Genomic DNA, 17,598 nt, shown 5'->3' with positions numbered 1-17,598 from the left:
ATAAAATGCTCCCCATGCATCTCAATGGACCCTTTCACACTGAGGCGTTGCGCTGGTGGGGCGTTGAGAAAAGTCCTGCAAGCAGCATCTTTGGAGCAGCTTTTGGGCATTGAAAAAAGCACTTAAAAAACGCCCCTCTCCATTGAAATGAATTGAAAACACTGTAAGAACGCCTGAATATCGCCTATTATCCGCCCTGAGCTGTAGAAAATTCACATGATCTCACAAAAAGGTAAACATGCAAGCAGAAAAGAGAGCATCTACAACAACAGGACTGAACTTGTGGGAAGGTCAGCATGATTAAACAGACCATCAAAGTGCCAAAAAAACTAAATTAAAGTGCCAAAAAAAAGAATTAATCCCAGAAAAATGAAGATTTGAAGTAAAACAAGACACTGCTTGTTTTACATGATATCACAAAGGATAAACATGCAAGCAGAAAGATAGCATCAATAACACATGCTTCAATAACACTTGAAAAACGCTGTTAAAACGCCTGCAGCGTTGCGTTAATTTTACCGCTAACGCCCCTAAAACGCTGTAAAAACGACGCGGTAATAACACTAAGGCGTTTTTGAAGCACCTTGGTGTGAAAGGGGTCTAAGAGTTATACACATCCAGATACAATAGACCAAAAAAAAAAAAAAGGGGAGAAGGAGGCACTGCTGCTAAAAAACAATTCTCTATATAAAAAGGCAGGTACCCTACTGTGGAATCCAGAAAGTAAATGGACATAAACTACACTTAAATTAGTTCTAAAGCCTAAATGTATTTAAGCTTAATGCAAATCGTGCAGTTAGGTAAAAAAAAAAAAAAAAAAAAAAAAAAAAAACACCCCTCCAACTGTCCTAACCCCCTCGGTGCATAAATATTACCCTGGCTCCTGTCATTGCTCCAAGCGCTGTCTTCAGCTCCAGCACCTCTCCTCTCACTTCCTGCTTTCACACATAGGCTTTTGCTGCTGTCGGTCCACTTTCTGTGAGGGAGTGGGGGCGTGGCTTGCTGGCGTTGCATGTGTCTTTAGACGCACACAGCCCAACTTGGGACCCTGGGGAAAATGCACGCTGGGGTGTTTTAGCATCCACCCAAAAGAGGGAGGGGGCTGATAGCACCAGGGGGACTGCAAGAACAGGAGGTAAGTGACCTTTCTGTGCAATATGGTTGCACAAAGCAGGTAGTTCTATAACCCCTCTTATTTAAAAAAAAACCCTTTGGTATCAATTTAAGCAGTTCCATCCACTTAAAGTGGTTGTAAAGGCTGAAGGTTATTTTCACCTCCGTGCATTCTATGCAGATTCTATTCTGCATATGGTTATTTGTGTTACTGTTGCCTTTATATCATCTCAAACCAGCCTGCCCATTCTCCTCTGACATCAACAAGGCATTTTTGTCCACACCACTGCCCCTCACTGCCTATTTTCTCTTTTTCGGACCATTCTCTAAAAAACCTAGAGGTGGTTGTGCGTGAAAATCCCAGTAGATCAGCAGTTTTTGAAATACTGGCACCAACAACCATGCCATGTTCAAAGTCACTTAAATCCCCTTTCTTCCCCATTCTGATACTCAGTTTGAACTTCAGAAAGTCGTCTTCACCAGAACAGCCAGTAGAGGGAGCAAACACTCGATTTGCAATCGGCTGGCAGTTTGACTCTGGGATGAGCAAAACTCATATGTGACAATACTTACATGTTATCGTGAGCGGCCTTCATAGCTTTAGCTGCATATCCCATGTTCTTGAGGACTTCAGTGTTTGTGTTGGCATTTTCTAAGGCTTCCCTCTGGAATTCGATAGTAGACAGCGTTCCATCAATCTGTGCCAATTGTTTCTCGTACCGCTTCTTCCGTTTCAGTGCCAGAAGAGCAACTATGGGCAAAACATAAAAATCGGTTTGTGGAAGCTTTGAGAAACTACGGTGAGATATATTGTTTACTTCTAGGGTGATATTGCAAGAAGACTTAAAGAGAACCAGTCATGACTGGGCCTATTTTTAATTCTGAATACTTCTCAATAAAACATGTATATTTACTGAATTATGCAGCATTATATAGGTGGTATTGAGGTTCACTTTGGAGCTAGGAGTCAGAGGTCCTTGGAGTCGAAAGTTAATATCCTGCCCAGTGTGAATGTAATGCAGTCTTCCAGCTCCCAAGTAACCCTAACAGAATCAAACAGAGCCATGTAGCTGTGTACATTGTGCTTAAAGTGCAAAAAAAAAAAAAAAATTTAAAAAATTTGGAAATTTTGAAAAAATTTTTTTTGCTCACCTCTAAATGGCTGTTGCTAGGGGGTCCCTCGTAGTCTGCCTCCTTCAGTGCCTGGGCTCGTGACATCACTTCCCCTCGGCGCAGGAAGGGCTCAGCTTTGCCCCCTCCATCTTGTCAATCATCTGGGACACGTGACAGGTCCCAGATGATTATGGGGCCAATCATGGCACACGGCGCCGCTCGCGCATGCGCAGTGGGTGCCCGGCTGTGAAGCCACAGCCGAGCGCCCACAGTTGCAATGCCGGTGCCGCCGAACGGAGGGGGAGACGAGCGGGGGTTTGTTCCCCTGCATCGCTGGACCGTGGGACAGGTAAATGTCTGATTATTAAAAGTCAGCAGCTGCAGTATTTGTAGCTGTTGACTTTGAATTTTTTTTTTTTTTTTAAATGGGAACTCCTCTTTAATGTGAACCTGGTCTGGCATAAAGTGTGTGCAACGGGAACAAAAGTACTGAAGTACAATTGTGATCGGTTCTCTTCTTAGGGAACGCCATTAAAGAGGAACTGCAGTCTGCTCATATAATTCGTAATAAAAACATCTTTGTCATTCTGAAGCTTCCCTACAACCACTTTGCATATTATTTTTTATATATTGTGAGAGAGAGAGCTGTGAATGTTGTCATAAGCCTGGGCTAATGACCGAACAAGAAACAGGAAGTGGGCTGTATAAGGTATTTACTGGCAGAAAAAAAAAAAAGTTTACTATCCAAGGTCCGCTTTAAATGTGTTTTTCTGCCTGGTTATTATTGCTGGGTCCCTGTTGTCACCAAAACAAGTTTTGGAGAACCACTTATTTGATAAATCTGTCTGCGTATTGCAATGAACCTGGAATATACAAAAAACACAGTGTGAACTATGACCCCCCCGGATATAAGGGGGGGGGACACGACTACGACCCCCTCCCGCTGGGATATACGGCGTGGACTACGACCCCCTCCCGCTGGGATATACGGCGTGGACTACGACCCCCTCCCGCTGGGATATACGGCGTGGACTACGACCCCCTCCCGCTGGGATATACGGCGTGGACTACGACCCCCTCCCGCTGGGATATACGGCGTGGACTACGACCCCCTCCCGCTGGGATATACGGCGTGGACTACGACCAGTGTTAATTTAGTCGACTAAAACATTTTAGTCGACTTAATACCATTTTAGTCGACTAAAACCAAAACAATTGAGATGACTAAAATATGACTAAAACTAAAAATGGCATTTTAGTCAAAAGACTAAAACTAAATTGAAATTTGACGTCAAAATTAACACTGGTCTGTAGTGCATGTTCATACCTCAATACCATAAATAATAACATATTAGATTTTTCACTCCAGCAGTATATAATGAGTTTGGAAATTGTAGAGAAATGCTTAACTAATGCATTACAATTTAACTCTACCCATTAGATTTTAGATGACTAAAATGAGTTTTAGTTGACTAAAAAGTCCTGGAGCTTTAGTCGACTAAATAAGACTAAAACTAAAACAATTGCAAAGACTAAAATGGGGCTAAAACGAAATTGAAATTTGCTGCCAAAATTAACATTGACGGCGACCCCTCCCTGGGAGATGCGGCCTGGACGGCGACCCCTCCCTGGGAGATGCGGCCTGGACGGCGACCCCTCCCTGGGAGATGCGGCCTGGACGGCGACCCCTCCCTGGGAGATGCGGCCTGGACGGCGACCCCTCCCTGGGAGATGCGGCCTGGACGGCGACCCCTCCCTGGGAGATGCGGCCTGGACGGCGACCCCTCCCTGGGATATACGGCGTGGACGGCGACCCCTCCCTGGGATATACGGCGTGGACGGCGACCCCTCCCTGGGATATACGGCGTGGACGGCGACCCCTCCCTGGGATATACGGCGTCCCCTCCCTGGGATATACGGCGTCCCCTCCCTGGGATATACGGCGTGGACGGCGACCCCTCCCTGGGATATACGGCGTGGACGGCGACCCCTCCCTGGGATATACGGCGTGGACGGCGACCCCTCCCTGGGATATACGGCGTGGACGGCGACCCCTCCCTGGGATATACGGCGTGGACGGCGACCCCTCCCTGGGATATACGGCGTGGACGGCGACCCCTCCCTGGGATATACGGCGTGGACGGCGACCCCTCCCTGGGATATACGGCGTGGACGGCGACCCCTCCCTGGGATATACGGCGTGGACGGCGACCCCTCCCTGGGATATACGGCGTGGACGGCGACCCCTCCCTGGGATATACGGCGTGGACGGCGACCCCTCCCTGGGATATACGGCGTGGACGGCGACCCCTCCCTGGGATATACGGCGTGGACTGCGACCCCTCCCTGGGATATACGGCGTGGACTGCGACCCCTCCCTGGGATATACGGCGTGGACTGCGACCCCTCCCTGGGATATACGGCGTGGACTGCGACCCCTCCCTGGGATATACGGCCTGGACTGCGACCCCTCCCTGGGATATACGGCCTGGACTGCGACCCCTCCCTGGGATATACGGCCTGGACTGCGACCCCTCCCTGGGATATACGGCCTGGACTGCGACCCCTCCCTGGGATATACGGCGTGGACATAGAACCACTGGGATATACTATGAGGTCCATGAATCCCAGGCTGTACAATGCGTTTATCTGCTCCCAGACCAGGCAGCATAGCCTGCACAGTACACTACACACACCTCTTATTTAATGAGGGTTATCTGCTCAGATATAACACTCTCGGGTCTCATTTTTTCCCCCACACATACCTGAGGAAGGAACTTTATTCACAACATGAACGCATACAGGTTATGTTATGCAACCAGTTTATATGTAAAACAAATGTATTACAGATTACATCAGGGTTGACCCCATCATTTAGCCATTGTTACTTCCTTAACCAATCACGGGCTGTAATGGGCCCTTGAGAAAGCGGTGCTCTGCAAAAAAAAAAAATTGCAAGTTGGGGACCTGGCCATGCTTTCTAGCAGTGGTGCCTAAATCACACAGTTCTCATACGGATTTTAACCGTGAAGTACGGAACAAAAATTTAACTACAACTGGCAGCCGTGAGCTGCCCAAATTCTCATAGCTTCTATTGGGCACATGCCCTGACCTCATTGCAAAAAGCAATGCAACCTATCAGCAGCTATGGGCATGGTCATGTGGGTGGATATACCTACATAGATGTAACTATCAGAAAGTCGGTATTTTTATAGACATTTCTAGAAGCCTGAGGACTAACTGACTAATGCATGTTGCAGGGCCAGGGCTGCTTGTTCTGCTGCAAAAAGTTTAATTGTTAAAATAATAGAGTCACCCAACTATCAGTAGGTTTCATCTATGTCTGCTGCAGTAATAGCTTTTTCCTTGTGGGAGTTTATATAGAAGTCCTGCCTGGCATTCAGCAAGGAATTCAGTAATCTCTCAGCAATGCCAAAACAAGCACATTCTATCAGATCCCTAAAAAGGAAACAAACTCCAGAGACACAATGCAGTCTTAAAGTACTGACTAGTGTTCCTAGATGCCTGGAGTGAATACGAAAGTTTCTTACAAGTGGAACGTATTCCTACAAAGCTGGGCATGTTCAGTAAGCCGCGGCATGTTTTCACTTGTCACATTCAAAGCTTTAAGAAAAAACAAAAAAACAGTACAGCGACATGAAAGACTGGAGCCTCAAAACGCCATAATCGATGTGTACAATTCTTTGTCACTTTGTACTCTGACGAGTTGCTACACACCTAGCAACCGCCCTGGTGACAGTCAGCCCCCTCCTTCTACTCACAGTGATCATGTAATAGCTACTACAGGTTTTCCTAACTACAGCTGTCAAACACAAGCTCAGTTACTACAAAATTAGTATAATAAAGTGTCTGATCGTGCCCTTCCTAGCTGCACATACCCATCCTCCATTGGCTTCCCTCTGTTTAGGCACCAATGTGTGTTGGCACTGGACCAATAAGGGTGGGAATTGGTCCTAAAGGATATAAATTGGAATGTGTTTCCTTCAAGAAAACAGATTCGCAATCAAAGTATAGTGTGTATGCCAGTGGTTCTCAAACTTAGTCCTCAAGTACCTCCAACTGGCCATGTTTTCAGGTTTTTCTTTACTTTGCACAGCTGCTTTAAATCAATCTCAATGACATGGTATTGAGAAGAGCTATTTTATCTAAGCGAAGTTCCCAAAACATGGCCGTTGGGGGTACTTAAGGACTGAGGTTGAGAACCGCTGGTGTATGCTAGGGGTGCAACGGATCGTCATCGATCCGTGATCCGATCTGCGGAGGTTGATCCGTACGGGACACCCGCGATCCGCGGAGTGCTCTGTGGCCTCAGCCATAGGAAAGGCCGCGGCTTTGGCCTAGCTCCGGAGCGGCAGCCATCTTGGTACACCAGGCGGCCGTTTAGCACGTGATCGCTTCGTCAAATGACGGAGCGATGGCTTGTAACAAACCGGCGTCATGTCATGATGCCGGTTCCTCTCTCCCCTCTGTACTGATCTGTACAGTGGAGGGGAGAGATCGGATGGCAGCAGTGCCAATGCTCTGCCATGCCCTGCCAATGCTCTGCCATGCCCTGCCAATGCTCTGCAATGCCCTTCTGCCACGCCCTGCCAATACTCTGCCACGCCCTGCCAATACTCTGCCACGCCCTGCCAATACTCTGCCACGCCCTGCCAATACTCTGCCACGCCCTGCCAATACTCTGCCACGCCCTGCCAATACTCTGCCACGCCCTGCCAATACTCTGCCACGCCCTGCCAATACTCTGCCACGCCCTGCCAATACTCTGCCACGCCCTGCCAATACTCTGCCACGCCCTGCCAATACTCTGCCACGCCCTGCCAATACTCTGCCACGCCCTGCCAATACTCTGCCACGCCCTGCCAATACTCTGCCAATACTCTGCCAATACTCTGCCATGCCCTTCTGCCACGCCCTGCCAATACCCTGCCACGCCCTGCCAATACCCTGCCACGCCCTGCCAATACCCTGCCACGCCCTGCCAATACTCTGCCACGCCCTGCCAATACTCTGCCACGCCCTGCCTATACTCTGCCACGCCCTGCCTATACTCTGCCATGCCCTGCCAATACTCTGCCATGCCCTGCCAATACCCTGCCAATATACCCGCCAATACCCTGCCAATAGGGAGATTGTGGATATTACAGTGGGGGAGATTTTTTTTTTTGTTGATCCGAAAATGATCCGAACCGTGACTCCTGATCCGAGGAACGATCCGAACCGTGAGTTTTTTGATCCGTTGCACCCCTAGTGTATGCGGTCCTTGTTCTGGTCCTAGGCCTCTAGGACCTTTCCAATCCCGATAAATGAGTCGCTCAATGGACCATCAACTCTTGGATGTGCACCAAGAAGCGCCTAGTACAAATGATCGGATGTGTATAGAGGTACACCCACAAAAAACACACAGAGGAGGGCGCAATTGGCTAGTGCATCAGCACAATACAACTTTAGTACTAAAAGACAATTGTATACTCAAAACATAAATGACAACAGGTGTGTCACATACAAAACGCCAGCCATAGGCGATGTTTTCTAGCCATATAGTGCACAGTTGGAAGGCTGACGTGTTTCAGGAAACATACCCTCTTCCTTTGAGGAAGGGGGCATGTCCCCCGAAACACATCAAGCTTCCGTGTGCTACATGGCTAGATGACATTGCCTATGGCTGGAGTGTTTCGGGGGACATGCCCCTTTCTTCAGAGCTTTGAGGGAGGGGACATGTCTCACAAAATGCATCAGGCTTCCAACTATGCTCTACATTGCTAGATGACATCGCCTATGGCTGGGGTTTCTTTGTGGCACGGCTGTTGAGTAAGCAATTGTCTTTTAGTAATATATAAAGTTGTATGGTGGTGATGCATTAGCATTTGCCCCCACCTCTAGGTGCTTTTGCAGTTGTTTGAAGATTTTCTGATCTGAAGAGGGCTGCATTACATTTGAACACCATTAGGGGCACCTCTACTTGAGCGCCTGCGTATTATCCAGACAGAGGTGCACCTAGTACAAATGTTTGTATGTGTATTGAGAAGTGCCTAGTACAAAATGTTCACATTTGCATTGGGAAGCACCTCGTACAAATGTGTGTTGAGGAGCGCCTAGTACAAATATTCACATTTACATTGGGAAGCACCTAGTACAAATATTCACATTTGCATTGGGAAGCACCTCCTACAAATGTGTGTTGAGGAGCGCCTAGTACATATGTACATCAGGGTGCATTCAAACTGCCTGTGTCCAGGGCCAATCACTAACACTTGCATGTGATCGCTGCACGAGTCATTACATGCGAGTGGCCACAATTTGCTGCAGGAGACAGCAGCCTCCTATTGCCATCTCATCAGAATTCAATGCATTTGCAGGTGTAAATGTACCCTTTAAATGATTGTAAACCCTTACATATACCCAAGTGAAGTGACTGGCCTCAGGTGATACACAGAGATTAAACAAATCCTCCTACATAAGTGGCACCTATTTATCTGCAGTCTTCTGTTCTCTACATCCATTCAAAGTCCAGAATCTATCAAGCTTGTCTGAGATTTCAGAAAACAGGGGGCGGGAGCTAAAATTACACACAGCAGAGCTTCGTGAGGAGAGCTGAGAGCTGATTGGAGGGAAGGGACACACCCCCCCCCCCCCCCCACACACACCACACAGGAACAGAGTTGAGGCTCTCAATCACAGGCTGGGTGCTGGAGGTCCCTCCCCTGTCACCATTTTTCTCTTGGTGTCAGGAAAACTTGTCAGAAGTGAATCATGCTAATAGAGGAACGAAGCAACAGACAGAAATGACACCACGTGTGAAAGAAAAGAAAATAGTTTGATTCTCCCATCAACACAGTCAGTGTTGAGGGGGGGAATCCATTTCGCAATGCTATTGAGTTCTGCCGACAGAACATACAGATCACTGCTATATTGCTTGTGTTACACAACGTATGAATTGGGTACGGCCAATAATGAGATCCCACACACTTGGATTGTTTTATAACATACTGGAAACAATTTAAACTAAATGTTGAGTGGACCCCAAAACAGAAAACCCATACCCGGAGGTGACAACCTTTCTAATTTTTTGAATAGTAACAGAAGCCATAAGAAAAGTTGCTGTAGTCAGGAGTGCCATGAATCATTTCCTTTTCTGACCAATTTGCCAAAGCGCAAAAGGTCAGATTAGCACTCAAAGACTTTTGCAGCAGAGCCTGTGAGGAGTCACTCACCTTGAGTGGTATACATGTCTATTTGTGAAACCCAAACCTGGTGGACTAGAAAAAAAAAAATGGCCAAGAACCATGGTAAGAAGGTCTCACCAATAATGTCAGAAAAGATGGTGACCGGTCTATATATCGAGAGAGAAACACAAGATATTATGTAGTTTGTACACCGTGTGACATTTTCCTCAGTACACAAATGTCTAGCATACGACAAGAACCTGGACTTTATTGGCAGGAAACAGAAACTGGGAAGAAGTCCAAAAACCATAATAAGCAGTTAGGAGAAAAAGTCTCCTCGGTGATGCTCAAAAACAACTTGTATAGAGAAGTACACAGAGGACAAAGTCACACAAAATAAAACTTTAAATCATTAGTGTCAGGTAAGAAGGGTTCAGGTTTAGCTCTTGATGGCCCACTCCATCCCACATGAGCTTTCTACAAGGACCTCTGCGACAGTCTTGTTTGGGACAAGATCTGTGACTGGTCCGTAAAGTCACCATAACTTATGGTTTATAGCAGTAGTCTCCAAACTGTGGCCCTTTGCTTGCCTTTATCCAGCCGATGGGACACTATTCCTCCCACTGACACCAGTGACGGGACACTATTCCTCCCACTGACACCAGTGACGGGACACTATTCCTCCCACTGACACCAGTGACGGGACACTATTCCTCCCACTGACACCAGTGACGGGACACTATTCCTCCCACTGACACCAGTGACGGGACACTATTCCTCCCACTGACACCAGTGACGGGACACTATTCCTCCCACTGACACCAGTGACGGGACACTATTCCTCCCACTGACACCAGTGACGGGACACTATTTCACTCACTAACGCCAATGATGGGACACAAATTCCTCTGACTGACACCAGTGATGGGGCATGGTTACTGATGCCAGGACATTTTCTAGTCCTACTGGCCACAGTCCAACCCCTCTAAAATCTGAAGGGCATTAAACTGGCCCTTTGTTTAGAAAGTTTGCAGACCCCTGGTTTATAGAATTAGAATTTGAAAAAGATTGCAGTGAGGAAAAAAAAGGAATGAATGGATCTGGTCTGCATGGCTAGCCCCAGCAAGGATTGTTCCAGTGGAGCTCAGCACAGCACATCTTTACTTGTGACCAACACCTTAGACACTGGCAAAAAAACTGAGGTACTCCCAGTAGTGGGAGGGGTTATATAGGGAGTGCACTTTTTATCTTAGGGCGTGCCAGTGTCCGTCACCTGAAGGTGGCCTATAACCCACATAGTAACTACTATGGCTCTGTGTCCCGTGATGTACGATAAGAAAAAGAGGAAGCCTTTACAAACCAAAAAACTAAACAGAATGTGGTTGGGGGTTTGGCGGCGAGTGTTCACGCTTCAGTAATCCCGACAAAATGGTGGATATGATGTCACAGTGATTGAATAGCATTATTTCTACTATTAAAATTGTAATTTATACTGAAATGCCACCGCAGCCACCAGATGCGGCCCGTCACTTTGTAAGGGTTTTGTGTGGTGAAAGAACTTACTAATAATAGTAAAGCCGCTCCCCAGCGCTGCAGCCATGCAAGGAATCTGTATGGAGCCGGAACCGAACAGTTGATTACAGGGCTCCACTTTTAAGTAAGGATGAGCTCCGGCGTGTTCGCATGCTGCACGTGCCGAACCTGCCAGGAAGTCGGCAACGCGCTGCGCTAATCATAGGCAGTGAGACATTTCCAGATCTCTGCAGCCGCACATCGGGAAATGTCTCACTGCTTGTGATTAGCGCAGTGCCAAGTTCCTGGCGGGCTCGGCGCATGCAGCATGCGAAAACGCCGGAGCTCATCCTTACTCCTAAGAGATCTGAGAATCTCATGGAGGCGGACCCAACAGCGGTGATGTGAGCAATGATGCTCTGGTCTCTGCTCACCTCATTCAGTGCGGCATGTGTGGCCCTACTTCAAGCAGGGCACGGACTGGCACTGATCCGCAGCCCGGGGGTTGGGGACCCCTGCCTAACATAACTCCAGGCTGGATATTTTATGACCAACCTTACTTTAAAAAGCAATCTGCAGTAACTAAGAACCAATGATAAACTGCATTAATTAAATTGCTGAAATCTCATCACCTTGGTATTATGTAACCCTCAACACTCCAATATTTTAGATCCAATCTTGTCAGTTATAGTACAGTAGACAAGCCCTTTGTATTCCTAATTGAACTGCTCTGTGTCAGCTGAAAAGCAGTTAAAGGTCTGTACCATTATTGCAGCTGCTGGAACACTAATCCATTTATGTTATTAATCGTTTCTATCCAGTTACCTCCATTACGACTCCCAGCTTCTGTTTAAAAGTCCAATCTCTCTTATGTTTTTGTTTAATAACACTGTCCTAAGGACTAAATACTATTTCTCTACTCATATAGGACTTGTAATTGGGATAAATAGGACTTGTATTTACAGGGTTTTTATTTCCTTAAACAGAACGAACCTGTGTTATATAACTTTTTGAAGTAAAATAATGGGATGGTGCTGCATAAACACAAGAAAATTTAAAAAGCATATAATTAGAAGGCATTGTGACATCACATGACAGGTAACATGCCAAGTCCTCCCCCCTTAAAGTGGAACTAAATTTAACTAGTGAAAAACTACAAGCAGGCAACTCTTTATTGCAGAAGAGCCTTGCTATGTCTCTTCTGTAATAAAACTTAGTGTTACTAAACCCACAACAGTAAAATCAGTCTGTATATGCAGTAAAGCATGCTTGTTATTCTCACTGCGGAAACTAAGGAGTTAATCCTCTGCATTGTGTAAAAAGGCTGCTTGATCTTGTCTTTTCTGATCCTTCCCTTTTTCTACTGTCCCCTAAAAATTTTCTGATAACACAGAGCCTATGGAGTCAGGCTGCACATGCTCAGTTTGGTGTGCATTGCTAGAGAGGTTTTTTTTTTCTTGGGAGAGTACATGTGATCGGTTCAGGGCCAATCAGCACTGTCTGGACAGAGGGTCAGGGATAATGCAGCCTCATAGGACAGTCAGAAAACTCCTCCTACAAGCTTTAGGTGCTTGGCTGGACACTGATAGAAGTCACAAGACTGCTATATACTGCTGATGAGAAAAGATATTTAGCAGGTTAAATTTACTAAAATAATTGAATTCCAATGTTCCATGTACTGTGGGAAACCAGATATAGTAAATGCAGGGTCCTGGGTTTAGTACCACTGTCTGCTCGTAGTCTTCTACTGAATGTACACCATACTGCACATACGTGGGGCAGTATCATTCCCCCATTGGCCAATCAAAAGACCAAAAATCTGGCACGGGGAAGTAGCCAGAAAAGATGACAGCATCTAATGAGATGTGACCACTGCATTGCTGGATGGTGGAGGTGAATATTTCTGGGGGGTTAGTTTCCCCTTAAGGAGTATACTAGTGCTGCACCAGTGCTGATACTATGCATTGAATTAATACAAATGCTCCGATACAAAACTGATATCTTCAAGAGTCCGGTGCAATTTCATTCAGCGGTTCAGGTGCAAATTTTAAAGTTTATGACACTGTAAATCGCACCTGAGCAGGCCGCAGTGTGATTTAAAAAAAAGACGATTGTCAGCTCGGTTCAGGTGTGATTTCCAATGCCATCCACTTTAACAATTCCCACCTGAATCGCTGAACAAAGTCACGCTGGACGGGGCTTGAAATCGCGCTGCAAACTGGCCCCACACATATGTGAACCTAGGCAAGGTATCGGCGAGTACTTCAGAAAAAGTATCGGTACTCGGTGTTAAAAAAAAACAAAAAAAAAAACTTATCGGTGCATCCATAGGGTACACAAAGAGATACAGTGTACATGTTCCCTTGTATTATCTGCTAACCACTTTAGGACACTTGCAGTTAAAGGATAAGTTCACCTTTACAGAAAAAATAAATGAACATTTTTTTGCCAAAAAAAAAAAGAAAAGACATTTATAAAAAATTTTCCTGTGGGAGCCTGGAAAGCATTACACCAGCAATCAGTAGATCATGACTGCAATGTGGGCCCCTGCAGATACATCCTCCGGCTTTCAGCCGACACACCTCTGTACAGGCTGTGCGGGGGCTGCTCATCAGCGCCCCCGCAACCCACTGAAACTGCAAGTCTGTCTGCTGCAGTGCCAGACAGTACTTGTAGTTTATTAATCCACAAAAAATTTGTAAATGAACAATGCAGTTGTGTGGGACAGTGGTTGCAGGAAGCAGAACCCCTGCCTGCTGTCACAGGGAAAATGGGAATCTGGGAGAAGGGGCATGTTACATGTTCCACCCTAAATATATGTTCCAAAGGTGAACTTATCCTTTAAAGGGCCCATTCACACCAGATGCAGTATTGCTGAGCTGGCAGTTATTTCTAGTGTAACCCCAAAGCAGACTAGGAAAAGCCTCGCTCCTAATGTCACTTCACAGCGCAACATTGCTCTGCTGAAATAAAGTACTGTATGCACTCTTTTTTTTAAGTGCAACAGGTTGAGACTAGAACCATTGCACAAAAATGCCGTCATGGTGAAGAGAACCATAACAAAATGTCAATCGTTACATTTTAATAAAGTTCCTGGTAAAAAAAAAAGTAAACAGTGTGATGTGCCATGATCGACATTACATCACACAGCATATGATAGAGTGTGCGCCCATCGCTGCTCACTAGTGTGACCGGGCACTAATAGTAATTCCGAGTTGTCAACAGAACTCATTTCCTCGTTGGAAGATTTCCCCTCTATTCCAGTTCAAAAGTTGGGATTTACTTTCACTCTCAATGATAAGTGTAAACAGGATTCAATAGGATTCTGAAATTGTGGTGTGTTTAATTTCCACCTATAAGGTGTCTGTTGCTTTGCAGGATCTCCCTGGAGGTGACATGTAGCCACCCAGATCTGCACTCCCAGACAGGACTACATCTTCACAATGCCACCTGGTGCCGTGCTCAGGTTCTATGCCCGGGGGGACACATTGCATTGGGCACAGTGTGCAGGGAATCGTGATCAGGTGCTCTAATATTGTGTTTGGGGGGGGGGGGGTCTTGCTCATTACAGGCAGCACGCAAAAAAATCAGGGACCCAATGTGTTCACCCCAACAGCCAGTAAAGCTGAGCCAGATGATTAAACAGAATTTTACACTTTGGATTTAAGACTACTATAGAGATCATTTACACAATGGGCAGTGACTTGTGTCTTTCTGCCCTGGATAAAAGCAGGTCACCATTAGGACATAAAGAACATTGGTTTTCAATGTGCCCCATTCACACCACAACACTAGTGTGATGTGTTCCGCGTGCAGTGCAGAAAAATGCAGCATATCAGCATTTTCCCTCAGGGCACTCGCTGGCCCTAAATATCACACATGCCGTTCTGCAGAAATCTGAATGGTCACAATGTGACACTTCGAGTAAAGTGAAAAAGTAAAACTATGGGCGGTACTTGGGTTCGTGAGCCGCGGCCGCCTCTGGATTAGGGTTCGGAATGCAGCATTATAGATGGTCTATGATATGTAGAAGTACAAGAAAGTGTTCAAAGACGGTCATTCTGAATACTGTGGAAGTGGAACTCTCCCCCTCCCCCTCCTCGGTATATAATACTATCCTCCCCTTCTCCCTTGCACTCCTAATTCTACTCTAGTGTGCTCCTGATGGTGGTTTCCCTTCTGGATACTTAAAGTGTCATACTACTACTACTTGGATTATGTTTTATATGGGTGTTCTAGGTATGCTTGATGAGATTGTACCACTGCTTTTATATGTTTGTTTTGAAGCTTAAATAAACTTTATGTTTAAAAAAAAAAAAAAAAAAAAAGTTAAAAAGTAAGCAGTGCGATGTGCTGAAGCTGCCTGCACTGTAAAACGCTGCATTTTACCACGTGGGCTAGTGTGAACATAGCCTTAAAAAGAGAAGTTTGGGGTTCACAAAAAACAAACATCTATACTTACCAGGGATCGACCGATAACGTTTTTTCGGCCACCTCTCAGGCCGTTATAAAAAAAAATGTACACTTTTTTTTTTATCACCATTATTGCTGTCACAAGGAATGTAAACACCCCTTGTGACAGTAATAGGCAGTGACAGACACTCTTTATGGAGAGATTGGGGGTCTATAAGACACCAAACCCCTCCTCTGCACTTGAAAGTATTCAAAACTTCAAGATCGGCGTTTTTGAATACTTTATATATTTTTTAAAACTGGCGCCTTTAAGATGTCATGACATCGCTTCCGGTTACTACTGTAGATCCAAGACCTGAATGAAGCATTGGCTTTGTTCAGGTCTCTGGCCAGCCGGCAGACGTGCCGGCTGGAATGTCCCCTCCTGCTGCATGCAATAACAGCCAAGCGGCTGCTGAGCCGCATCGGTTGTCATCACAACAAAGCCAATCGTCCGCTCTAAAGAACGGTACTGGGGTGATGCAGGCAGCTACAGGGTAAAACCCTTTGAAGCAATTTCAGTAATATCGGGTGCGTTTGTGCCGAAATAAGTGAATATCAGCTGATGATAATCAGCCGATCCTTAATACCTCCATGCTGCAGCAGTCCTGACCAGCTCTAAGCTGTCAGTTTTTCAGGCGGACCCCTGATCGGACCCTTCATTTAACCCTATGGAGCGGCGGACGTTAGCGATGTCCACTGACACCCACTGCTATCCGATCCTCTCCACCAAAACCAGAAGGAGGGTGACCTTAATTTTCCATCCCTCTGGTGGATGGGATCAGATGAAAAAAAGACAGGTGGTCTGTTTTCATCCGATCTCCCCATAGAGGAGAGCGAGGCTCTGACAGGTCCGTCTCAGCATATTGAGCGGAGACGGCCCTGTCATCTGCCTGCTCAGCGGAGTGATCCCCCCACTGAGTCCGCCGAGTGGACCGCCCGTGTGAAAGGACCCTTACTGTACAAGTTGATTGGTTGCTATGCACAACTTCCCCAGTGTGTTACTTGCAACATGGGCTGAAATTAGATTGCACAACTATTGTCACACACACACATCTCATATTTAAAAAAAAAAAAAAAGCCAATTAGTAATCAGCAGCTATCAGTATAAGGCTAGGTTCACACTGCTGCGAATTCTATTGCGAATTTGAGCCGTTGCGATCGCTCATATTCGCAAGTCATTTAAATTACATAGATTAACATTAGTGCCGTTCACATCGACGCGTTGCGAATATAACCTGCGTGAAAAAAAGGTCCTGTGCGAGTTTACTGCGTTGCGTTGCGAATTTAGTCTCCATAGACATCAATGTAAATCGTTCTTGAATCGCATTGATTGGTTCACATATGTGCGAATTCCACCACACTACTCTCCACAAAAACCAGGAAGTACACAGGAAGTTAAGACCCTTTTTTTTTTTACATTATGATTCCATTGGCTAGACTATCAATCGCAGCTATATCCAACTCCTGAAATTCGCGGTAAAATCGCGGTAAATTCGCGGTAAATTCGCACTGCAGCAGTGTGAACCTAGCCTAAAGTCTGTTGCGGATCTGGTTGGATTGCTGTAGGACTTGCACATAGATTTCCTTGATGGTTGTACAGACATGAATGAGTAGCAGTGATGAATAAGAATTTCCAAACAACCCATCACTACATGATGCTTCCTTTTTTTTTTTTTTACTTCTATGTGGTCACGAGACCACAAAGCTCCATCTCATGGAGTCACACCCCCATCAGACCCTCTACAGTGCACAGTCTAGCCGGAGTTTTGTGGTCATGTGACTGTATAGAAAAGCTTTTAAAACAGTATTCAGGAAGTGATCACACTGTGGGGTTGTTTTACTAAAACTGGAGAGCGCAAAATCTGGTGCAGCTCTGCATAGAAACCGATCAGCTTCCTTTTTTGTCAAAGCTTAAAACACACTGAATTTAGAAGCCGATTGGCTACCACACAGAGCTGCACCTGATTTTGCACTCTCCAGTTTTAGTAAATCAACCTCAATGTATACAGAGGACCAGAACACAAGGGAGCATGATTTACAGCTGGGTTATCAGCCTTTAGCCCAGATTCACACTGATGCGGGTTAGAAATCATGCGAGTTAAGCTGAACTCGCATGATTTCAAACTGGCAATGCAGTCTGACTTCGGGGGGCGATTTGACAGACATCTATTCAAAATCGCCTCCAAAGTCGCCAAAAGTAGTACAGGAACTACTTTTG

General features: G+C 45.9%; 1 protein-coding gene across 1 annotated transcript in view; it reads right to left on the bottom strand.

Annotated features, from left to right (window-relative positions):
* The window catches only part of CHMP4B (charged multivesicular body protein 4B), a 31,973-nt gene that overhangs the window by 11,734 nt on the left and 2,641 nt on the right, over positions 1 to 17,598 (bottom strand). Inside the window, exon 2 of the mRNA XM_073606355.1 lies at positions 1,687 to 1,864. Within this exon, the coding sequence (XP_073462456.1) occupies positions 1,687 to 1,864 (178 nt within the window). The remainder of the gene's footprint in view (positions 1 to 1,686; positions 1,865 to 17,598) is intronic.

The sequence above is a fragment of the Aquarana catesbeiana genome, linkage group LG12 (genome assembly GCF_042186555.1).
Source record: "Aquarana catesbeiana isolate 2022-GZ linkage group LG12, ASM4218655v1, whole genome shotgun sequence".
NCBI lineage: Eukaryota > Metazoa > Chordata > Amphibia > Anura > Ranidae > Aquarana > Aquarana catesbeiana.
The sequence above is the reverse complement of the archived record's forward strand: the minus strand, read 5'-3'. Positions and strand labels throughout refer to the sequence as shown.